The sequence below is a fragment of the Brachyistius frenatus genome, unplaced genomic scaffold, assembly GCF_029030835.1.
Source record: "Brachyistius frenatus isolate BFR_SWC_R1_liver_20210118 unplaced genomic scaffold, ASM2903083v1 Contig_35, whole genome shotgun sequence".
Taxonomy (NCBI): domain Eukaryota; kingdom Metazoa; phylum Chordata; class Actinopteri; family Embiotocidae; genus Brachyistius; species Brachyistius frenatus.
Genome location: NW_027210634.1, coordinates 3,805,001 through 3,825,388, shown reverse-complemented (window position 1 = coordinate 3,825,388; position 20,388 = coordinate 3,805,001). Strand labels below are relative to the sequence as shown.

The window sequence follows — 20,388 nt, the reverse complement described above, 5'->3', positions numbered from 1 at the left end:
GTGGAAGTGGAAGTCATTTTCCCTGTTAGTCCATGAGCTCTAATCGTAAACCGCTGCAGTCTGGTGTTAAACCGCTAGGTGGAGCTAGACACCTGTCTTTGTGGTTTGTTTTGTGCAGCAGCTGTCAATCAACATTATTGGCAAAGAAGAAAAGAACAAAAGCGTCCTTTGGAAAACAGCTGAGGTTACGGTGAGGTATGTAAGAGTTTGTTTCTTTTCTGGTCACATGAAGGGAGCTCCAATGCAAGTCCATCAAAATCAAAACAATGAACCATATTTTAGTTTTATTTACAAAACCTTTCCGACTATATTTGCATAATCAGCATTGTGTCTGAGCCTGTTTCTGGTTTCTTCCCACCAGAAGCACAAAAACAAGTTTGATTCATCTCTTTTTTTGGGTGAACTGACCCTTAAAAACGGCTATTCCTGCTTTAATTCCCCCTCCCCTTTTTTTTTATTTTTAATTCTGTATCGAAAACTTCCATTTACTTTCTTAGGCACTTCATAGTTTATGCGAAGGTCATGTGACCTGACGTCACAACATCCACCACAGATATCAGATTAGAAATTGTGTCTTGGAATTTTGTGTGTTGAAATTTTTCAAGAGCTCTGATGCAATTATTACTTTAGACCTACAACCTGTTTTATCACTCAAACCTTTCGCCAAACTTTGCGACATAGCGTGTTTTATTGACGATATAATCAGGAATAATCATCTTTTTACACAATAATATATCCATGTTGTGGAAAACGCAACAAAACGCATTTTGAATGGTCACTCAGACACCTCGTGTTATCTTATGGAAACACATAAACACTGTAGATAGGAATATAAAACACAAATAATACTTTATTTAACTGCAGCCGTATTTCCCATGCTAATATGCTTGAAGCTTTACCTTGTAATTTCCTGAAATTTTGTTTCTATTTAGCTGTAAATGACAAAGACATTTCGCAGAAAGTCCTTTGACATCTGATACTAATTATGAGGCAAATGGAGAACGTCATAAGTAAAGCTAAAATATTGCAGAAAGTATCGTTGCCATCTTGTTCTGGTGACGTCATCGGTAACCGTTGGTGCGTGAAGTAGTGATCAGGGGGCGGGGATGAGGAGGCTCCGCCCAGATTTTAAGCACACTACATTTCGAGATGAAAATGCCTTCAACGTTCATATGTACAGGTCGTGAACAGAAGTCTGTAGCCGCCTCCAAATGGAGCTAATTTCCTGATAAACACCCGACAAACAAATCATGTTTTGCAAAATGTCCTACGATTCACTAACGAACACATCAGGGTTTGCAAATACAAAACCAATATTCAGAATATTTCAAATACGTCAAGCTTCAGAAACAAATGTACAAGTACAAATTTTTTTTAAAAAAAAAAAAAAATACCCTACAAATACCAAAAAACAAACAAGCGTGACTTTTGGCACAGTTTTTCTACTGTCACTATGCTGAAGAATGTCCTGAGTAATCTGCCCTCCACAGCAGTAGGTGGCGCTGTGAATCAATTTAAACATGTCCTTGTTCTGCCTGCCCACATCAGTGTAAGAAATCTGAAGCCCACTTTATTCAAAGCGGCTGTCAATCGTTTTATAGCTTAATATAATCAATAACAAACTGAAAAAGTAACACTCGAATAAATATTCAATAAGATTACATGAGAATATAGTTTAGATGTACATAATGTGACAGAAACCAGGTTTGGGTAAAATACATTTGAGGCAAACTTTGATATTATTTGTTTGCTCATCTGCTTACATGAACTTATTATGAGCTATACTGCAGCCATCCACCAGGGGGCGATCAAGATATTTTGGCTTTACTTCTGTTGAGCTGTCATGTCCAAATTTACATTACTGTATAATTAAGTCTGTCTTAAGAAATATATATATGAATTTACGTATAAGTGAATATCTTCCAGAGATAACTAAAAAAACAAAGATTCAGGTTTTGACTCGTCATGACTTTGAGTATACATTAATTCAATCAGTGTTTATACTGCATATTGCTATAAAACGTGTGTAACATATTTGTAACATATTTCCACATTATTTCCACCGTTCAGACCTGTTAAAAAAAACTCACATTAACCGCTTTTGAACGGCAAATATGAGAAATACACTTAATAACTGTTGCAAGGAACACTTTATCCATGTCCCTTTGAATTCATACTAAAACATGTACAACTTTCTGAGCCGGAAATACCGGCTATTTTTTTTAGGGAAATGGCGAGGAACATTTTGAGTAAATCGGCTGGAAAATGAAACCCACAAATCGATTCTCGTGAAAACATTCGGCCCCCACACGTCACATCTTGAATGCCTAACAAGAGACAGAGCGGCTGACAGGTAGCAGTAAACTGTGTGTGGTCATTATCTGACTGGTTTTGTGCAGCTGTTGTCTGCGAGGCTTGAAATAGCATCGTTCCTCCGCATTGACGAACCCGAGTCCTGAGCTTGTAAACAGAGATGCGTCCGGGACAGAGACTTAGAATGTTTTCCTGTCCTTTCATTTCTTTCACCGCGTTGTCAATCCTTCTGTATGCGTGTTCCCCGTCCTCTATATTTAGCTGGCCCGTGACCCGGCGGCGGCACACCGAACCCTGCTCCACACATTGTCAAAACAAGGGGCTAATCCTGTCCAACAGGTGCTAGCCCGACACGCGCGCGCACACACACACACACACACACACACACAATCACACAATCACGACACAAGACCTGTTTCCACACCACACAAACACGCCGTCGCCAACTCTACTCGATGTGACAGTGTTTGCCGGGGGACGGCGAGGGTCACGCTTCCCACAACCGACGCTGCAGGTTAGGAGTCCGACCAGCGCGAGAGGTGCGCTGAGGTTCACGTCGAGGACACATACTGTGAGACAAACTTCCTTATTCCCCCCCCCCCCCGGGCATCCACCGGCCATCGAAACAGTTGCCGAATAACGCACTTCTTTCAGATAAAAGAAGCGCAGATGTCTTCGCCGTCGGAGCGCCTCACCCGATGTCAGGTCTTAGCCACGTAGCGGCACTTTGTTCCCTCTCCTCCCCCACTCCCGCCCCCCACCGCCCCCCTACGCTTCGTCACCGCGAGGGGCTCTTGGGAAAAGTCTCTGAGCCCGAGCCGTTGGACGTGACCTCCACCTGAGGCTGACCGCGAGGGCCGCAGGACGGCAGCTGCGCCCTCTTCTGCTCCGCCGCCGCCGCCGCCGGAAGGACGGCGGTGGAAACGACCGTCTCCATCCGACTGGCTCGATAGATGCTCACCTGAAAATAGAGACGGTTCACTTAGAGGTCGCTGGATTCGTGGATCGGAGAGAGGAGTTCACGAGGTGCGATCAAAAAGGTCGGAGACTTTTCTTGTTGCGCAGCGTAGCGCCGTGACTTAAGTGTTCCAAGTGTCGTCTCTTGATCAACATCTGAGTTCCACACGGTTTTGTGACCACTGGTACGTGAACATTTGTGATTTCACCGTGGATTTTCACCAACCGGGTTGGTTTTCACCGTGAATTCGTCCCCCAGGGTCAGACTGTCAACACCGAGTTCTACTGAGACCATCTGAAGGTTCTGTTACGGTTCGGACTTCTTTTCTGCTTCGTAGTCTTCAGGTCAGTCTGGGTTTTGTGCTTCCTGTTTGATTTTTGAAATGACTCCCATCTTGTGTCTTGTCTTCCCTTCCTGTCCTTTTGTATGATTGTTGGCCCCGCCCCCTGATTAGTTTCACCTGTCCCTCGTTGTCCTTCCCTCCCTGCTGTATTTAGTCTGTGTGCTCTTCTTCTTCTTCTTCTTCCCTCTTTGTCAGTTTGTTTCAGTTACCTGTCCGTTACTGCGTCGTTTGAAACCCAGAGAACAGAAACCACCTGAACTGTGTCGCCACGGCAACAGGATCCTTTATCACTACCGGTCACAGCGCATTAAAAACGGCCGAGTTTCTCACCCTCAACAACACAATCGTAGCTTCCCTCCCACCCCACCCCACCCTTTTTTTTTTTTGCCCCCAAAATCTTGATGTTCCTCTGCTCCAGTTTTCAGGTCCGCGGGGAAATCACAAACGTTCACGTACAAGCGATCACGTTGACGTGTGGAACTCAGGTGCTGGATGTTGATCAAGAGACGACACCCGGAGCACTTCCTCGTGGAGTTTGTTACTTCCTGCTGCTCCGTGTGCATCACTGTGCTGCGTTCAACAGGAACGCACTCTGAACTTTCTGATCCACCCTCGTATATCCAGCAGAAAAGACACTGATTACGGTTTGTAAATTATCATTGGACTTACCAAACAGCCGCTCTTTAAACACTTACTTCTCTTTAAAGATTTACCTCTCTATCTCAGCGTTTCTCACACACACACACACACACGCACGCACGCACGCACGCACGCACGCACGCACGCACGCACGCACGCACGCACACACACACACACACACACACACACACACACACACACACACCTGGGTTTGCAGGTAGCGCGGCGATTTGAGCTCCAGCTCGTCTTTGGCGGCGGTCGGGGCACAGCAACAAAACACCTGCTGGAAACCTGCTCTGAACCTGCCGAGTTGTGAGACAAATGTTTCACTGCGGGGTGGATTAAACAGGCGAGCAGGATTACAGACACAGATGCAGATTACCAGATCGCCTACACGAGTGACAGGGAAACGGATGAAACGCCGGCGGCTCGTCGTTTCAAAGCGGGGAAACTATTAAAAGCAAGACGTCCCACCTGCTGTTGAGGCAGTAGTAGATGATGGGGTTGTACATGGTGGAGCTCATGGCCAGCCACATGACGGCCAGGTACACCTGCTGGATGTAGCGCTGCTCGAACAAGTCGGGGAAGAACTGGTGCAGCAGGAAGTAGATGTGATACGGCAGCCAGCAGACAGCGAAGGTACACACCACCACAATCATCATCTTCACCACCTGCCACGGAAAAACACACACAGAAGACCCACGGGGGAGAGGGTTTAAAACCTAATCTCTTTTTGTCGTTGTTTTCATGGGGGGGGAGATTAAAATGCCATTAAATTAAATGACAGCGTTTAGTGATCGAGGCCAAAGAGGAAGACAGACGAGGAAGAGGCGTCCGTGTCGGCGTCACCTTGCGTTTGGCGAAAAGCTGCTCTTTGTAGTGTTCGGACGAGTCTCCGGGAATCGCGCTCGCCCAGAGGGTCACGCCCACCGTCGTGTAGGCCCATCCCATAACGCACAGGGGCAGGAAGTAGATGAGCAGTGTCACGCACACGTAGTATCTGCGCCAGAAATGAAAACAGAGACGTGACCAGGGGGGGAAAGAGGATGTGCAATGTGACATTTTTCCAAAGAAAAAGTGTTATGTAATGGAAACACAAGAACAAAACGCAACAGCGTTTCAGAAAACACAGCAACATTTTTTTTTTTTTAAAAAAACGGTAAATGCGGGAAAAAAACAATTCCGGTTTGCGATTGATTAGAACTCAAAATTTAGACTTTTGGATTCAGAGCGGTAACTTTAAAATCGTGGAGTTATTCGGTTATTTCAGTTCAGTTCATTTCATGGAAATTACACACATTTGATCCTCTTCCAAACAGTGCCTTCAAATAAACGTGTTGCACAGAACAACACAAGGAAAATATGCACACAAAAAAATAAATTCATTTGATGTAATCTTCCTATGTGGAAAAAAAGTAACGACACCTCGGCGTCAGAAGCTGGTGTCGCCCCCTACAGGAGAAATGACTCCTTCTAGGAGTTTTGCATGATTGTTCACTAGTGTCATCTGCTTGCTGAAATTTTCTGACCGCTCTTCCATGCACTCCTTATTTATTTATTTTTTTTTAACCATTGCTTTAACGTATTTGGACAGAACATTGTCACAACGGCCACATTAGCATGCGGACGTTAGCATTTAGCTGCCTAAACGCAGCCTGAGAGCTAGTTTCGCTCGCGTCTTGTTATATTTAGTTTTGGCTGCTTCTATGAACACGTTACACTCGGCCAACCGAGACCTGCCGGAGGGATCGTCTCCTGTCACATCGCGGTCTTACATGTTTGCACTCATGAATACTCACAGTTGAAAAGCGCGCGCGCGCGCACGCACACACACACACACACACACACACACACACACACACACACACACACACACACACACACACACACACACACACACACACACACACACACACACACACACACACACACACACTGGCCACACACACACACACTGGCCACACAACTGCTTTCTCATCTCGCTTTCTGCAGCCCTCCGGAAAACCAGAAGCTCTAAATTAAACATGCCTTAATATGCAGAGAGGTTTGAGAAAGGTGTGACAGGAAGGAGGACGATAATAAAGACTTTCATTTTGGAGGCAGATTTATCAAATGCTCCTTTTCCTCTTTTAGCCGCACAGATATTTCCAGAACGAATCCACCGGGCAGGAGAACGTTCCTCGGATTCATCACCGGAACTGGAGTCATTTTCATCTTCTAAATTAATCCCTGTAAGGGACTTATTATTGCGCTGGTTCGGGCCGGCTGCAGCAGGTATCCTGTCTGGTGATGGATGCCAACAGATCAAACCGTGTTCATAACGAGTGTGTGACGCTGCCACAGGACGTAGAAATGATAAGGCACAAAATACCGGGCATCAAATATTTGAAATAACGATTCCAAACTAATGATCTTATTTGCTTTTTGCCATTGAGTGCTGCGCTGACGGCAGTCTCTCTGCTTAGCTTAGCACGAAGACTGGAAGCAGGAGGAAACAGCGAGTCTTAACACAAAAAGCTCATTCGTTTGCTTGTCTCGTTTTTTTGTTTTTTTCCCCCGAAATGTAGTTGCAGCGGTGGTAGAGTCTTACAGTAGTTTTCGAAACACACTGATTGGTTCAAGCTGCGCCAGTAGTTTTGAAATGAACCTCGCCCAGCAGTCTGGAAACTCTTCCCGTATCGTGTCCAGGCCTTTACGTTCACGCGGCGACTTTGGGTCGGCTAACGCCAGGCTAGTATGTGACGCCTCGGGGATGAGAACGCGTTGACAAGATTGTCTGAGATGTAAAGACTCTGATATGTAACGTCTCCTACACTGTAAAACATCAATCAGGAAATTTGTTTTATTTCTTCATTTCCAGTTAATTCAACTTAAAATGTCTCACTTTTATTTTCAGACCACTTTAGAACCAATCGAAATTTTGTTCTTTTAACTTTTGACTTGAAATTGACTTGAGATGACTAAATGATTGAGATTTCCCAGCATGCATTGAGAGTTAAAACTCCCCACTGAGTCCGACCATACAGTATATATAAACATAACTGTACGGTCTACTTTCAATACTACCTAAAGATGAACTTCCTTTCTCTAACTTTTTACAGCGCTTGATGCCGGCAGACGTCAGACTGTCTGTCGACCGGAGGGAAGTAGTTGCTGTTGACCCGTTCACATTTCAGCAGGATGTTTAAGGTATGATCGATTCCTCACTTTTTTTTCCAACGTGGCTGGAGGTTGCCGGCTTAGCTTTAGCACCATTTGCTGAAAACGAAAAAAAAAATAAAAATAAAAACGATCTCGTCTCCGAAAATTCATTTCAGTCCTTCCTGGTGTAACTGTTCATAAATCTGGAAGTCTTCGAAGAGACTTTTTTAGCTGCTGACAGACCAGAAATAACAAAGCAGAAGTTTCGTACGAAGTCGACGCTAAAACTCTGCATCGTATTCGATTCGACTTTTTAGCGTGATGTAGCCCGAAACGCTCGCTCTCGAGGTGGGAATATCAAAATTTAAAAAGAGAAGTCCAACGTTTAGGACTTGCACTCAACGAGCGGCCGGAGACACGACTTCAGGTAAACGCTGATGTTGGTACACGTTTAACTGCACGTGTGAACAGGCAACTTCTTGCCAACACAACGTGACATTACATTACATCGCATTACATTTAGGCTGACGCTTTTATCCAAAGCGACTTACAATAAGTGCATTTCAACCATGAGGGCGCAAAACCCAGAACAACGGGAATCAAGAAAATACAATTTCTTCAAGAAAGCAACAACTTTTGAAGGCGCTACTCTGTCACCGGTGGGTACAACTCGATCTGCTGCCACCACGTGGTACTCACATTTTCCTGAAGACCATGTCGGTGTATTCAGGCCAGTCGATGTAGCAGACGGTGCGTCCGGGCAGCAGGGCGGTGGACGAGTAGTAGTACTGAGGGAAGGCTAGCAGCAGAGCGAGCGTCCAGATCACAGCCATCACCACGCGGGTCTCTGTGGACGACAACCTCTGCTGCAAGGGGTGGATGATCGCCATGTATCTAACACACGTAGAGAATACTTCATGGAATTTCATGTTTATCTTTGACTTTTATTTATATTTTTGCCAACCGTTTCGTCGAGCGTTAACTTCCTTACATTTCCCGGGAAGCCGTTGACTTCCTATTCATCTCTAAACAGTATGAAAATGAATTAGCGGGGACTTGGTCGGACACTTTCTCATGTCAAATTAGCCCCAGCCGCGCGTTCAGTTTTATACATGTTGAAGATACTCGTGGATGTACAGCATCGACGGGGAAGCTCGTCCGGAGTTATCGTCGTCAAAACTCACTGAATTTTCAAATGATTTTACAGCTGTTTGAATGTCGACTGCATTGTAAAATGGCTTCAATTATACAATTATATATCATCTTTGAAATAACACCTCCGTTTCCTTGTGTGCACGTGAGAAGTGTGAAGGAGGCTTTATATCAAATATGGCTTCCTTTATATTGCACCAGTGACGTCGCTGATATGGAGCCTGCATCGCCTTGAGGGACGTGCTCGTGTAAAGAGACACACTGTAGTCCCATAACACACACACACACACACACACACACACACACACACACACACACACACACACACACACACACACACACACACACACACACACACACACACACACACACACCTGTCCAGCGCGATGGCCGTCATGGAGTAAATGCTGGCAAATATGGCGGCGATGGGGAAGAAGTTGTGGAAGCGGCAGTAGACCGAACCGAAGTACCACACGTTGTGAACGGCGTAGGCGAAGTTGATGACTGTGTTGAACGCCGACATGGCGGCTTCGGCGAAGGCCAAGTTCACCTGCAGGAGACGGACAGGGGAGTTTGTCTTTTTCATTTACACCCAACGCCCACAAAATGTTTATTTCTTTGTTTATATATAATATCTTTATATATGACATATATAATCCATCCACCTGACAGGTGCTGCATGTCAGGATGCTGAATAAACAGCAGGATTACTGCACAGGTGAGCTAAACAGGTAAAAAGGGCGACTCCAAAATGTGTAGTTTAGCCGTTAACCAATCAGCATTGAGTAGTGTATGACAAATCTTGTGTGGTGAAACTCTCCCACTGCAGCCACGGATTAAACTACATTTTAAGAAAACACACTCGTCCACCCTCGAATGGCCACTTATCGATCTGTCCTTCACGCTTTAATCACAGCGAAGACTGAAGCCCAAAATAACTTCACATGACAGCAAACAGCAGGTGAGAAAAGACATTTAGGACCTTCAAATAAGAATAAATTAAAAAAAGCCTTAAATGTTGTCCCGTTCTTCTAAAGATGTTCAAGAATAGAAGAAAAATAATTCGTCATGCTGATTTTTCAATTACTATAATGGCAGATTGTTTGGTAACGGATCATTTTAAGCCATTTTTCTAGCAAAAAAGACTGAAATTTATTTGGATCTTCTCAAACGTGAAGCCGTGCTGTTTTTTTTTTTTTTATGTGATTGTAAAGTAAATATATTTGGATTACTAGCTGTTAATCTACAAAAACAAACAATACTAATAACCAATCTGTCACAATTTACTGGCAGCATTTTACCGACCAAATGATTCGTTTAGATCAACACATTAATTGTATAATGCAATTATCTAAAAGTCAATATACACTACCATATTTGGAGCTATTGCTTTCCAGTGATTTCATATGGCAGTTTTTAGTTCTTGGATTAATTATGATTTTGGATGTGTACATAGATTTAACAGATTCCATGTTTTCATATGTAATCAGTGCTTTCTCTCCAAAAGAGGTTGAAAGAGACTTTTATGTTTTAGGAGTCAGTCACTATTTGAAAAATAGATTTAAAATGTATTTATGATACAGATCAAAGCAGTTTATCATCACCTCTATCAATAATCTATATGTGAGGAGCACCTCTGAAAAGAACAGAAAATATGTTTTTGCAGGTGATCAAAAACTTGCATATTAATTTGGTTCAATTTAATTTACTGTGGACACAAATTAAATTCTGTATAAACGGAATAAAACTCACTCTTCCCTCTGACAGTAAAACACACAGTTTATGTTTCCTCACCAGAAAGTAGTTGGTGACGGTCCTCATGCGTTTATGCGCCAAAATGATCCAGATCACCACGGCGTTACCGACCACCGACACCGCCACGATGCTGCAGTAAGCGACGGCCCACAACGTGATCTGCCACACCGGCTGGACGAACTGGTTGAAGCCGTCGCTGCAGTTAACGGTCCCGCTCGTCCCGTTCGTCCAGGTACAGTCGGTGTTGTTGTACAGCGAGTCCATCTTTCCGATGTTAAAAAAATAAAAAAATAAAAAAAAATTGATTAGTGTCCTCGTTTACTGGAGCTGATTTATTTTCCTGTAGGAACAAAACGGAGCCTGTGGACATGCAACAAAACAAACCAAAAAAAAAAAAAAAGCGCAGTTCGCACATTTTACGCACCGTGAAGGCGCGCGCTCCGGAGGACAACACCGCACCATAACGCACGACGCAGCTCACCAACCACTGACGGTTAACCCCCCTAAGCCCCCCCCCCCCCCCATTCGCCCAAATCACCCCCCCCACTCCCACCAAACACACACACACACACACACACACACACACACACACACACACACACACACACACACACACACACACACACACACACACACACACGCCCTTCACTATAAACACGGGGACTGATTAGTCTGAACCTTCAATATGATCTATAGGAATAAATCACGCTGTGTGATCCTGAAATGCAACAATAACTTCTCTGGACCCCCTAATATGGTCCCAGCAGGATTAGTCCTCAACCCCTTCTGGGTCAGTCTGATGATATTGGCTTACATAATATGATGATATGATGACTTTTAATGTAAAAAAACAAACATATGATTTATAACACACTGTAGTTGTAAGTAGAATTAAAACTGCAAGCAGTGATATGTGCCCTCGCGTGCCGCACGTCGGGGAAAAGTTTTTGTCTTTTCATAAACTTGCATAAGCATTTAATTAAGGTTTTATATCGACCATATGAGTTAGTGTTATCACGTTAATCATACACTTTGTTCTATCATTTATTGTAGTTTATAGAGCAGTTATGGTTTTAATGAACTCGTGCAACAATAAAAAAAAAAACACTAAAGCTGACAGACAAAAAGTCAGCATACAAGTAGAGGGAATAGAAATAAAGAAACAGCATGTTTCTTATTCTTCAGTGTGACTGTTTATTTTTTTTTATTTGATCATTACCAGAAAACTTCTTCAGTCTGAGGACTAAATAATGAAACTTTGAAAGTCAAACACTGAAACAAGCGTAAATTTGATATCATGATAGCATCCAGAACCGACAGCCACGCGGCAGGAAAACAGAACACAGAGGATGTACTAGATGTGAATTCATTTGAATTAGCATGTGAAAACAGCATCATGCAAGTTAACTTTAGCTGTAGTTAACAATGAGCTCCTTTGGCTGGTGCAGAGTAAGCTAGTTAGCTGGTAATGCTAATGTTAGCGTCTTAAGTTAGTGCAAATAAACACACTCGATAAGAGGATTCTTCTCTACAGAGTGGAAGAAGTGCTTCTCATGATTCATTGCACTTAAACTAAATTAAATGCAATTTTTTTTTTAGAATGAAATTATTGATCTATAATTAGCTTTAAAAAAAAAAAAAGCTCTTTTTATAGTTTGGCGAAGAACTTTCAAACCTTTTTTTCCCTGGCTGTTTGTGGTTCCTTTATTAACAAGTTAAAACGTCCTTATATGTACAAACAGCTACTATATTTTTTTCAAAAAACATCTAGGTGTTTAAATACTGCTTTTAACGCCAAATAGGGACTAACTAAATTCAAAATCCAAGAACAGATCTTCCACCTGTGTCATTAATTCAGCATCAATCAGTTATGTCCATTTAAAACCCTAAATGGCCAAATTAACACACATTTCCAAGCCAAATGTTGTAGCTGCAGGGCTGCTTTTAAATTAAGGGGCTCATTGAGTTCAGGTCACGAGGTCACCAGTTTTGTTGCCTGCCTGAGCCGAAATTGCATCATCGGCTCAGCAGAGTAGTGGAAACCCAGATAGATGGCACCACACATGAATGGAGTGCATTTATCTCTATGATACGCTGTCTGTCTGTCTGTCTGTCTGTCGCATCTGATCGGTGCTGCAGGGAAAACCACAGAAGCTCGGTGTAGTTCGTCACCTGCTTCCCTCCTTAGCTGCAGCAGCAGGTAGAGACATCTCCTGTTTGAACGAGTGATGGCGAGAGGATGTGACACGAGAGAAAGGAGACAGAAATCTCCAAGGAAGGTTCCCTTCATTTGTAGGTTTATCTGGCCGACCACCTGCTTTCACATCAAAAACGTGCGAATTCGGGAGACGTGTTGGCACAACGGGAAGGTTACGACTTCAATCTCACAGCGTGTGGAGGAGAAAATGAGAAGAAATGACTAATGACGAGGAGGAAGGATTAGGCAAGAACATTTTTCGAAAGATTTTCCATAAATGTGATGCCAGAATGATCAGGGACAGTGATTTTAAAACATTTATTATAATAATCCAGCTCCCATTGAAAAATTGAATTTGTTTGTATTCAATATTTCATGAATAAACCTACTTGAATCGTTTTCTCAGATTTCGACCATCTTGGCTGTTTGAGACCAAAGACACAGTGTGACCCAGTGTTTGTACACTGTTCCTAATAAGGTGCTTGGTAGTGTTTATTGTTTTTTTTTTTATCGGTTATTTATATTATTTATTGGACGAATTGTGGAATTGTGGCATTAATGGAAGCTCTCCACCCAAGTAAAACAAACTTTATTTACAGTATATCGTCCAAAATCACGTAACATAAAACATATAATTACAATATTGGTATACAGTATATATAAATATATATAAATATATACTATATAGTTGAAATGAAACTAGAGACACTATCTAGATTTAATGAAAAAAATATAGTAAAATAATCTTCAAAACATGTTAAAATATATCATTCTCACTTTATTTTGTATGACTTTTTGTTTTACTATTATCTCATTGTGTGTTTTTGCATGTGTGTGTAACAAAGAGCAGCACCAGCAACTCAGAGAATAAAGAAGCAAGTCAAATCAGCTCCCTTTTCCCCTGAGGGGAAATGAAACAGTGTGTGTGTGTGTGTGTGTGTGTGTGTGTGTGTGTGTGTGTGTGTGTGTGTGTGTGTGTGTGTGTGTGTGTGTGTGTGTGTGTGTGTGTGTGTGTGTGTGTGTGTGTGTGTGTGTGTGTGTGTGTGTGTGTGTGTGTGTGTGTCGGACTGACACGGTTTCATTCGATTACTCTCCATATTACTCTTCAAACAGGAGATAATGCCTTATCTATCACGTATGCATATTAGCAGCTTTATTAAGCTACGCAGCAGAAATTAGCAGCACGATTTACTAATGGGATTTTATTATTTATAATGTAACATTTGGATTGATATGGTTTGTTCTATTATATTATACTTTTAGGACTATATTTTATAACAGAAATACACCTGCATCTGGTCAATAGTTATTCAGTGAGTTGTCAGCGTTATTATTACTTTGGGAGTAGAAGACAAGAAGAAGAAACATATCTAAAACTATTCTATCACTTTACAAAAATACTAACGATGTTGTTTTTATTGGATGTTTTATTAGCCTATATGTTGTGTTACAGTATTCGGTTGTATTTACATTAAATATCCATCTCATCACGTTTGATGATGGAAAGATTTTTCTTTTTTATAAAACCCTATTTATCTTAGATGTTTGTAATATATCAGAATAACAAAGTCTTCTGTTGTGGAATTTGTTTTTAAAACTTCATAAATAAGTGAACAGTTTGACCCGGATAAAAAAAATTAAAAAAAAATACTCTGCCTCTAAAATGCAATACAGATTTGAACCTTCTTTTTCATGTTGTTTACAAATTTAAAACAAAGATGGTGGTAGTCGCAACTATAAAAAATAAAAAAAACGGGCTGACAGACTTATTTTTTGTGCAGGTGATGTTTAGATGAGCTTTTAATAATTCTAAAAATACTTTCACATGAGCGTTAACATTTTTTAAATAACCTAGAGTTTTCAAACATCGCTGTTGATGAAAACTAATGGGTGCAACCTCGAGCAGGAAGCATTTAAATGTGCTTACATGTGTTTATCCTCCATTAAACTCGTATTTAATCCCCATAAATTCAACTAAATCTGTAGGAGTCAACTAATTCTTGAAGGTGTCCATAAATGGTGCAGTTAAACCTCCACAAATGAAGATAAATTCAACACACAAAAAAAAGTCTTGGCAGGGTCCCAGTTGTGCAGTTCTGTTAAACGCCCAAAAGAGGGCGCCACGTGTCTGCAAACACACTTAACGTTTATTTAAAGGGGAAGAAAAAGAAGAAAAACGAGCGGCGTCAAGGGCAAACTTCGAGTAGCTATTGTCAGGACTTCATATTGAATGTTGAGGTTAATGAGGAGACGTTGTCTGTACTTCGGGACATTACTGATACCAGAAGATAAAAGAGGATATCTATGTATATATTTGACCGAGTTTGACGACTGGTGAGTGAATTTTCGTCTTTTGTGCGCATGCTGGCTTAAAACGACGGAAGCTCACGTTCACTGTCACGACGGCGCTGAAGTTCGCTTCAGGTTCGACAGTTAAGGGAATTACCGTCTAGTTTTTGACGTAAAAGAGTTTAAAAAAAACAAAAACACTGTTTAAGAACCCACATTAAAAAAAAATAAAACATTATTTAATTATGATGGAAAAACACACATGAAACCTGAACTGCGTCGAATAGTGCAAAAAAACAAAAACAATAAAAAAAATATATATATACGTCCTATTAAGTCCTTTTCTAACCACTAAATTTAACGTTGATGGAAAACTTCATTGTATTAACACACGGTAAAAGGACGCATAAAGTGCATATCTAATATGTGCCTATGTGAAATATAGCTGTTATTTATTTTGTTACACAACGATAGGAAAAATTAACACACTAGTCATGTGTTAACACTTAAAAAAAAATATATATATATATATATATATATTTTACAGGAGAGGAGCAAAAATATATATACCACCCTCCAACAAAGGTCAGCCAGCTGTCTGGGTCGTGTATGGAGGCACTGATGGAGAACACCAGCGGCCTGGCGCAACATGCGGAGGTCGTCCCGGTTGCTTCTGCTGGCCGTCGTCCTGGGTCGTCTGACGCCGTCGGTTTCCTCGGTGTTCGATGGACCAAAGATGAAAGTCCCGTGTCTCCACGACTTCCAGAGAACTGATCCATCGCGGAGAAAAGTCCTTTGGCGCGGTGGACGTCACGGTGCCGAGGGATCTTCTTCCCCGTGCAGGAGGTCAAAGCTGCGTTTGGAGGTCAAGGACGATCGTCTGCTCTTCGCCTCTGCAAGATCGCCACCACGTCTTGTGAAGTGAGTAAACGTTTCTCCCACGTGTCGATAAATCAGAAACCTTCCCTTTCGCACAGTTTGGTCGTATTTATAGTGGATATGTTGAGGATCTGTCGAGAGACGCCTGAGAAAATGATGAACTCTGCGTTAAAAGAGGCTTTTCGGACTGATCCAAATGACACGTCGAGTGTGCGAATGCAAGGCGAGGCAAGGCAAGTTTATTTGTAGAGCACATTTCAACAACAAGGCAGTTCAAAGTGCTTCACATAAAACCATTAAAAGCATCAAAACATAAGGCAAAAGAAAAGGACATTTAAAAACAATCAAGAACAGTGATTAAAGCATTAAAAAAAGAGTCATCAAAACATTAAGCAAGCTAAAAATAGAATAAAAGTTACAGTGCAGTTTAAGAAATAAAATACATATTCACACGTATTCTTGCGGAAATGCAAGAAATGAATCAACATCCTTAAATCTGGTTCAACTAAAGGCAGCAGCAAAGAGGAAATGGAAATGGAAGCACTTACTGAATACATCTTATTCGTGATAGGAGGATTTATTTGCAGCCTCTCGGCGGGGTTTCCTCTCGAGTGTGCCGCTCCCTCAGCGATCTGCCGCGGCTCCCTTCCCTCTCGTGCGGAAAGAGAAACCGGTTATTTAGAGACATCTAGTGGTGACACGAGGGACGAGTCGGGACACGGGAGGAGAGGAGGGCCGGCTCCACCCGTCAACGAGGCACCGTGGGAAAAAAAAAAAAAAACACATTTATCGAGGCCACTGATAAATGTTTTTTTTTTTTTTTTTTTAAATGACAGCAAACGGTGAAAAATTGCCCGCTATGATCCTGATTGGATATTTGGATTATGGTCTCGGTCCGATAAGGAAAAAGCGTTTCCTTCAAAACAGTCCGAGGGGTCTCGACACGTTGGTCATTTTAAGGCACGCCGTGGGGTTCGTGAAATATTAAAAATCTCTTTATTGTACACGGCAATATGTATTTAAAGTGACCAACCACACAGGTCTTCATCCCTCTGATGATGATGATGATGATGATGATGATGATGATGATGATGAACACGACCCCTGCAGCGCGCCCTGAGCGAAATGCATTTTCCTTTTTGGTCTGAGAACATATTCTACAAGATGGAAGAAGAACAACGACGTCGTCAGATGTTTTTGTTTCGTCTTAAAATCCCAAAACGTTCAGTTTCCTCTCATGTGTGACGAGAGAAACGCATCAAATTCTCCGATTTGAGACAAACATTTCCGTTTTTTTGTGCCTAAAAAAATGGCTAAAACTGTCATCTGATTATGAATCGTTTGAAAAGTTCCAGATACATTTTCTGCTGATCAACAGATTTATAAGCAGCAAACCGGAGATTAATCGCATCCCTGATACACAGAATCCTCTGACGTATTTTGCGTGTTTAAACCTGCAATCTAATGTGCGCCAGTTCCCTCCGATACGCAGTGAAGTCTTTGTATATTTATAGAAAAACTCCCGCATGTTAAATACTGAAGTACATTTCGGGTACCTCCCAGTTGTACTGCAGTAAATGTACTGAGTTACTCTGCAGCAGCTGTTTGTATCAGAGGGAAAATGTGAATGGACGCTCCGCAGACGGACGTGATGACACTCTACACGCTGTCACTACACGCACACGCACACACACACACACACACACACACACACACACACACACACACACACACACACACGCACGCCCCCATCCAACACTCAATACTCGCCCTGCCGTCCGTCAGTCAGAGGGTTCTTTGTTCAGTCGCAGCGTTTTTGCTCCTCAGATTCGGGAACAGAGTTGAAGTCGGTTTCATTCTGGACTTTTTCCTGCTTCATTTAATCTTCTTTAACTTTTGAACTTCGCTCGTTTTCAGCTTCAGCTTCCCCCCGCATCAGGTAAGACGTCATCGTTTTATGTTTTTTGTTTTTTTCCACCGTGTAATTTTAACGTCATTTACCTTCCTGCGTTGAGGAGTTTTCCTTCACAAAAACCTATAAAATCAGGCTGAACATAAAACCATTAGATGGTTCGTGAAGACAGTTCGAGAGTCCTGCGATCGCGCAGTCATAAAAAGGACACAAAATACAATAAGACTTTGTTTAGATTATAATTTGACTTTGAGCATAACTTTGTTTGTGTGGCTCCTTTCACACAAGAAGCACTTTACAGCGAACAGAGTGCTTTACAACAGCAAAATGACGCGCAGCGTTTCCCATAAAAAAAAACCATGTTAAAATATAGTTTAAAAATATATAAAAGAAATAAAAACAAAAAAAAACAATGACATTGTCTCCTGACAAGATCTGTCAGGTTCTGTGTGTTTTAAACGTCACTCGTATCCAAATATCTCCCATTAAAGTTCAAAACAATCATAAAACAGTTCTGGTGAAAATAGATATGAATCTCTGCTTCAGGAAGTTAAAAAAAAAAAAAAAAAAAAAACAGTTTGTAAGAATGAAGTTTGCGGCACTTTTTAAGCGCACTGCTTTGTGTATAATTGAATGTATTGTCTGCTTTGATGTATGACCGCCTTTTTAAGTAATTATTTCTCAGCAACTTGACTTAATAATTAGTCAAAACAAATGTGTGATATTGTTATTGGCTGGCATGTAAACGGATTAAACCGGACAGTGATTTTCCACCCGCGCGTGTGCGTTTCCAGATGTTGTAGATTACAGTAAAGTAGTCGTCCCGTTACTGTGTTAGAGATCCGATGAGCGGTTCGGTCCGAAAACGACAAATTCTAAAAAGGTAAAACAAATGTTGTTTACAAAAAAGTGCGAACGTGAAGTTCACCGGTGCGTTAATCATCCCGGCTAACACGAGCTGCCGCTGGCACAACGGAGTCGAGCTGCATTGTGGGTGATGTAGGCGCCGCGGGTGTTTGAGCGTGGAAAATAATATCTGCTGAGTCGGATGTTCCATCGAAAATATCAAATATGTGGAGTACTTCCTTTAAAGCAGCACGAACTGACTCCCGCCGCCCGTCATCTTCGTCTGTGGAGTTTTTCGCACGAGAATCGTTTTTTTTTTGCGACAGTCATCAGCATCAGTTTGCTGTCAGCGTGCATTTGTTAACATTTTATGGACCTGTTATTATGGGATGTTGGCTCGTTCCCAGGCGGGCACGTAGACCAAGAGTTTTGCCGTTTGGTACCGACTGTAACCACGGATACAGTATTTGGAAAATGACTGTTTTATTTTACAGCTATAATGCTGTTTTTAGTTTTTTGCAGTGCGTTACTTCTCAGTTGCTGCCAGTTAATTGCCGTGAATTTGACTTTAAGTTTTTTTATTTTATTTTTTTTTTTTTTAATTTTTACAGTGCAGCCTGCAAAGCCAGAAGCCTTGTGTTGTTGCTGTGGACATAATTAGACCAAAATGTCTGGCAAATTAAATTTATTTTAATGCTACGTACAGTGAAAATTATGTGAGAACTTTAAGGACTCATAAGATCATGAAATCACGGGATCTGTGGCTGTCGAGTTTTATTTTATTTACATAGTTCACTGTCTCAAATCAGAAATATTCCTCCGGGGGCTTTTTAATTTGTGCAATAAGCAAAATCATCTGTCCTTAAACCTTTGATTCGGATAAGAACAAAAGTCTCCAAAAAAAACTTAAGTGGGACAAAAATGGAAGAAACAGCTGAGTAAGGAATCCTCGTGTAGGACGGACAAGACAGACGGGAAGTAGATGGAAAAGTAACATCGCACGTTAACAATATAAACGCTTTCAATTATTTAGCTTGTTCTCTGACATTATTTGGTCAAACAGATTATATAAACATAATTTAAAGTGCGGCATCACGACGTCATGGGAAACGTGTTCGGTGGAACCGCACGCCGACCACGCGCCTCATTAACCCCCGTGTGTGTGTGTGTGTGTGTGTGTGTGTGTGTGTGTGTGTGTGTGTGTGTGTGCGCGCGCGTGCGTGTGTGTGTGTTAGTGTGTACGCCTGACCGCGCTCATGTGACTGTCCTTCACACTCACTGATCAGGCTTCAGGAACCAGGCGGCGATCACAAATGACACGTATTGATCAGCCCAGAAAAAAAACAAAAAAAACTCCCCCAAATCAGCTGCAGAGAGAGAAAACGGTCGCCACGAGAGGACGATACGTCTGGCTGTCATGGAAACGGGGGGGCCACTCGAGCACAGTGCTTTAAGTTTTTTTTTTTTTTTTTTGCTTTATAGCAGCAGTGCAAGTAAAACTAAGTAGAAAATAATAACAAATACCACTTTTTGATAAGGGTGGTAACTGGTAGCTGTTCTAATGGTTCATAAACACATTTATAAATACTCAAAGTTCATATCCAGGCATATAAAGCGTTAGTTAATACTTTATTAACTATTAATTACAACTTATAAATGCTTCATAAAGTTTTTTTGTTTTTTTTCCAATAGAACCTGGAAATCTGAAACCTACTCCGATTCGTGCCATATTTAACAGGTGTTTACATTAGCATATGATTTTATTTGCCGCCGATGAGTTTCACGTTACCATTAATTACCATAATAAATCAGACATGTCTAACCTTTCCGTGAACTAAAGCGACCCCTCGCCCGTGAGATATCTGCGTGCTTTCAAGGTGTTCTGCAGCTCGCAGCGCGCAGTTCTCCGTTTCGCAATCATCATAAAATGTAGAATATGAGATTTTTTTTTTTTTTAAATCAAT

General features: G+C 41.8%; 2 protein-coding genes across 2 annotated transcripts in view; one reads left to right on the top strand and one right to left on the bottom strand.

Moving 5' to 3' along the window:
* Positions 1 to 3,091: 3,091 nt before the first annotated feature.
* On the bottom strand, positions 3,092 to 10,833 carry LOC138622186 (substance-P receptor-like). The gene is made up of 7 exons (XM_069700763.1): positions 10,341 to 10,833; positions 8,921 to 9,096; positions 8,094 to 8,288; positions 5,103 to 5,253; positions 4,728 to 4,924; positions 4,459 to 4,555; positions 3,092 to 3,274 (listed from the first exon to the last, which is right to left on the bottom strand). The coding sequence occupies exons 1-7, from the start codon at positions 10,563 to 10,565 to the stop codon at positions 3,092 to 3,094; spliced, it is 1,224 nt and encodes a 407-aa protein (XP_069556864.1). The 5' UTR covers positions 10,566 to 10,833.
* A 4,800-nt stretch (positions 10,834 to 15,633) lies between these two features.
* slc4a5b (solute carrier family 4 member 5b) overlaps positions 15,634 to 20,388 on the top strand; it is a 34,399-nt gene continuing 29,644 nt past the window's right edge. Inside the window, exon 1 of the mRNA XM_069701048.1 lies at positions 15,634 to 15,708. The gene's annotated coding sequence lies outside the window, so the exon portion shown is untranslated. The remainder of the gene's footprint in view (positions 15,709 to 20,388) is intronic.

Excerpts from the sequence above, each read along its gene's own strand:
- LOC138622186 (XM_069700763.1), bottom strand. The coding sequence starts at position 10,565 with ATGGACTCGCTGTACAACAACACCGACTGTACCTGGACGAACGGGACG. Across the intron at positions 8,289-8,920 it reads ACGGCCATCGCGCTGGACAG|ATACATGGCGATCATCCACC; the intron begins GTGTGTGTGTGT and ends TACGTGTGTTAG. Across the intron at positions 5,254-8,093 it reads GACATGGTCTTCAGGAAAAT|ATACTACGTGTGCGTGACAC; the intron begins GTGAGTACCACG and ends TTTCTGGCGCAG.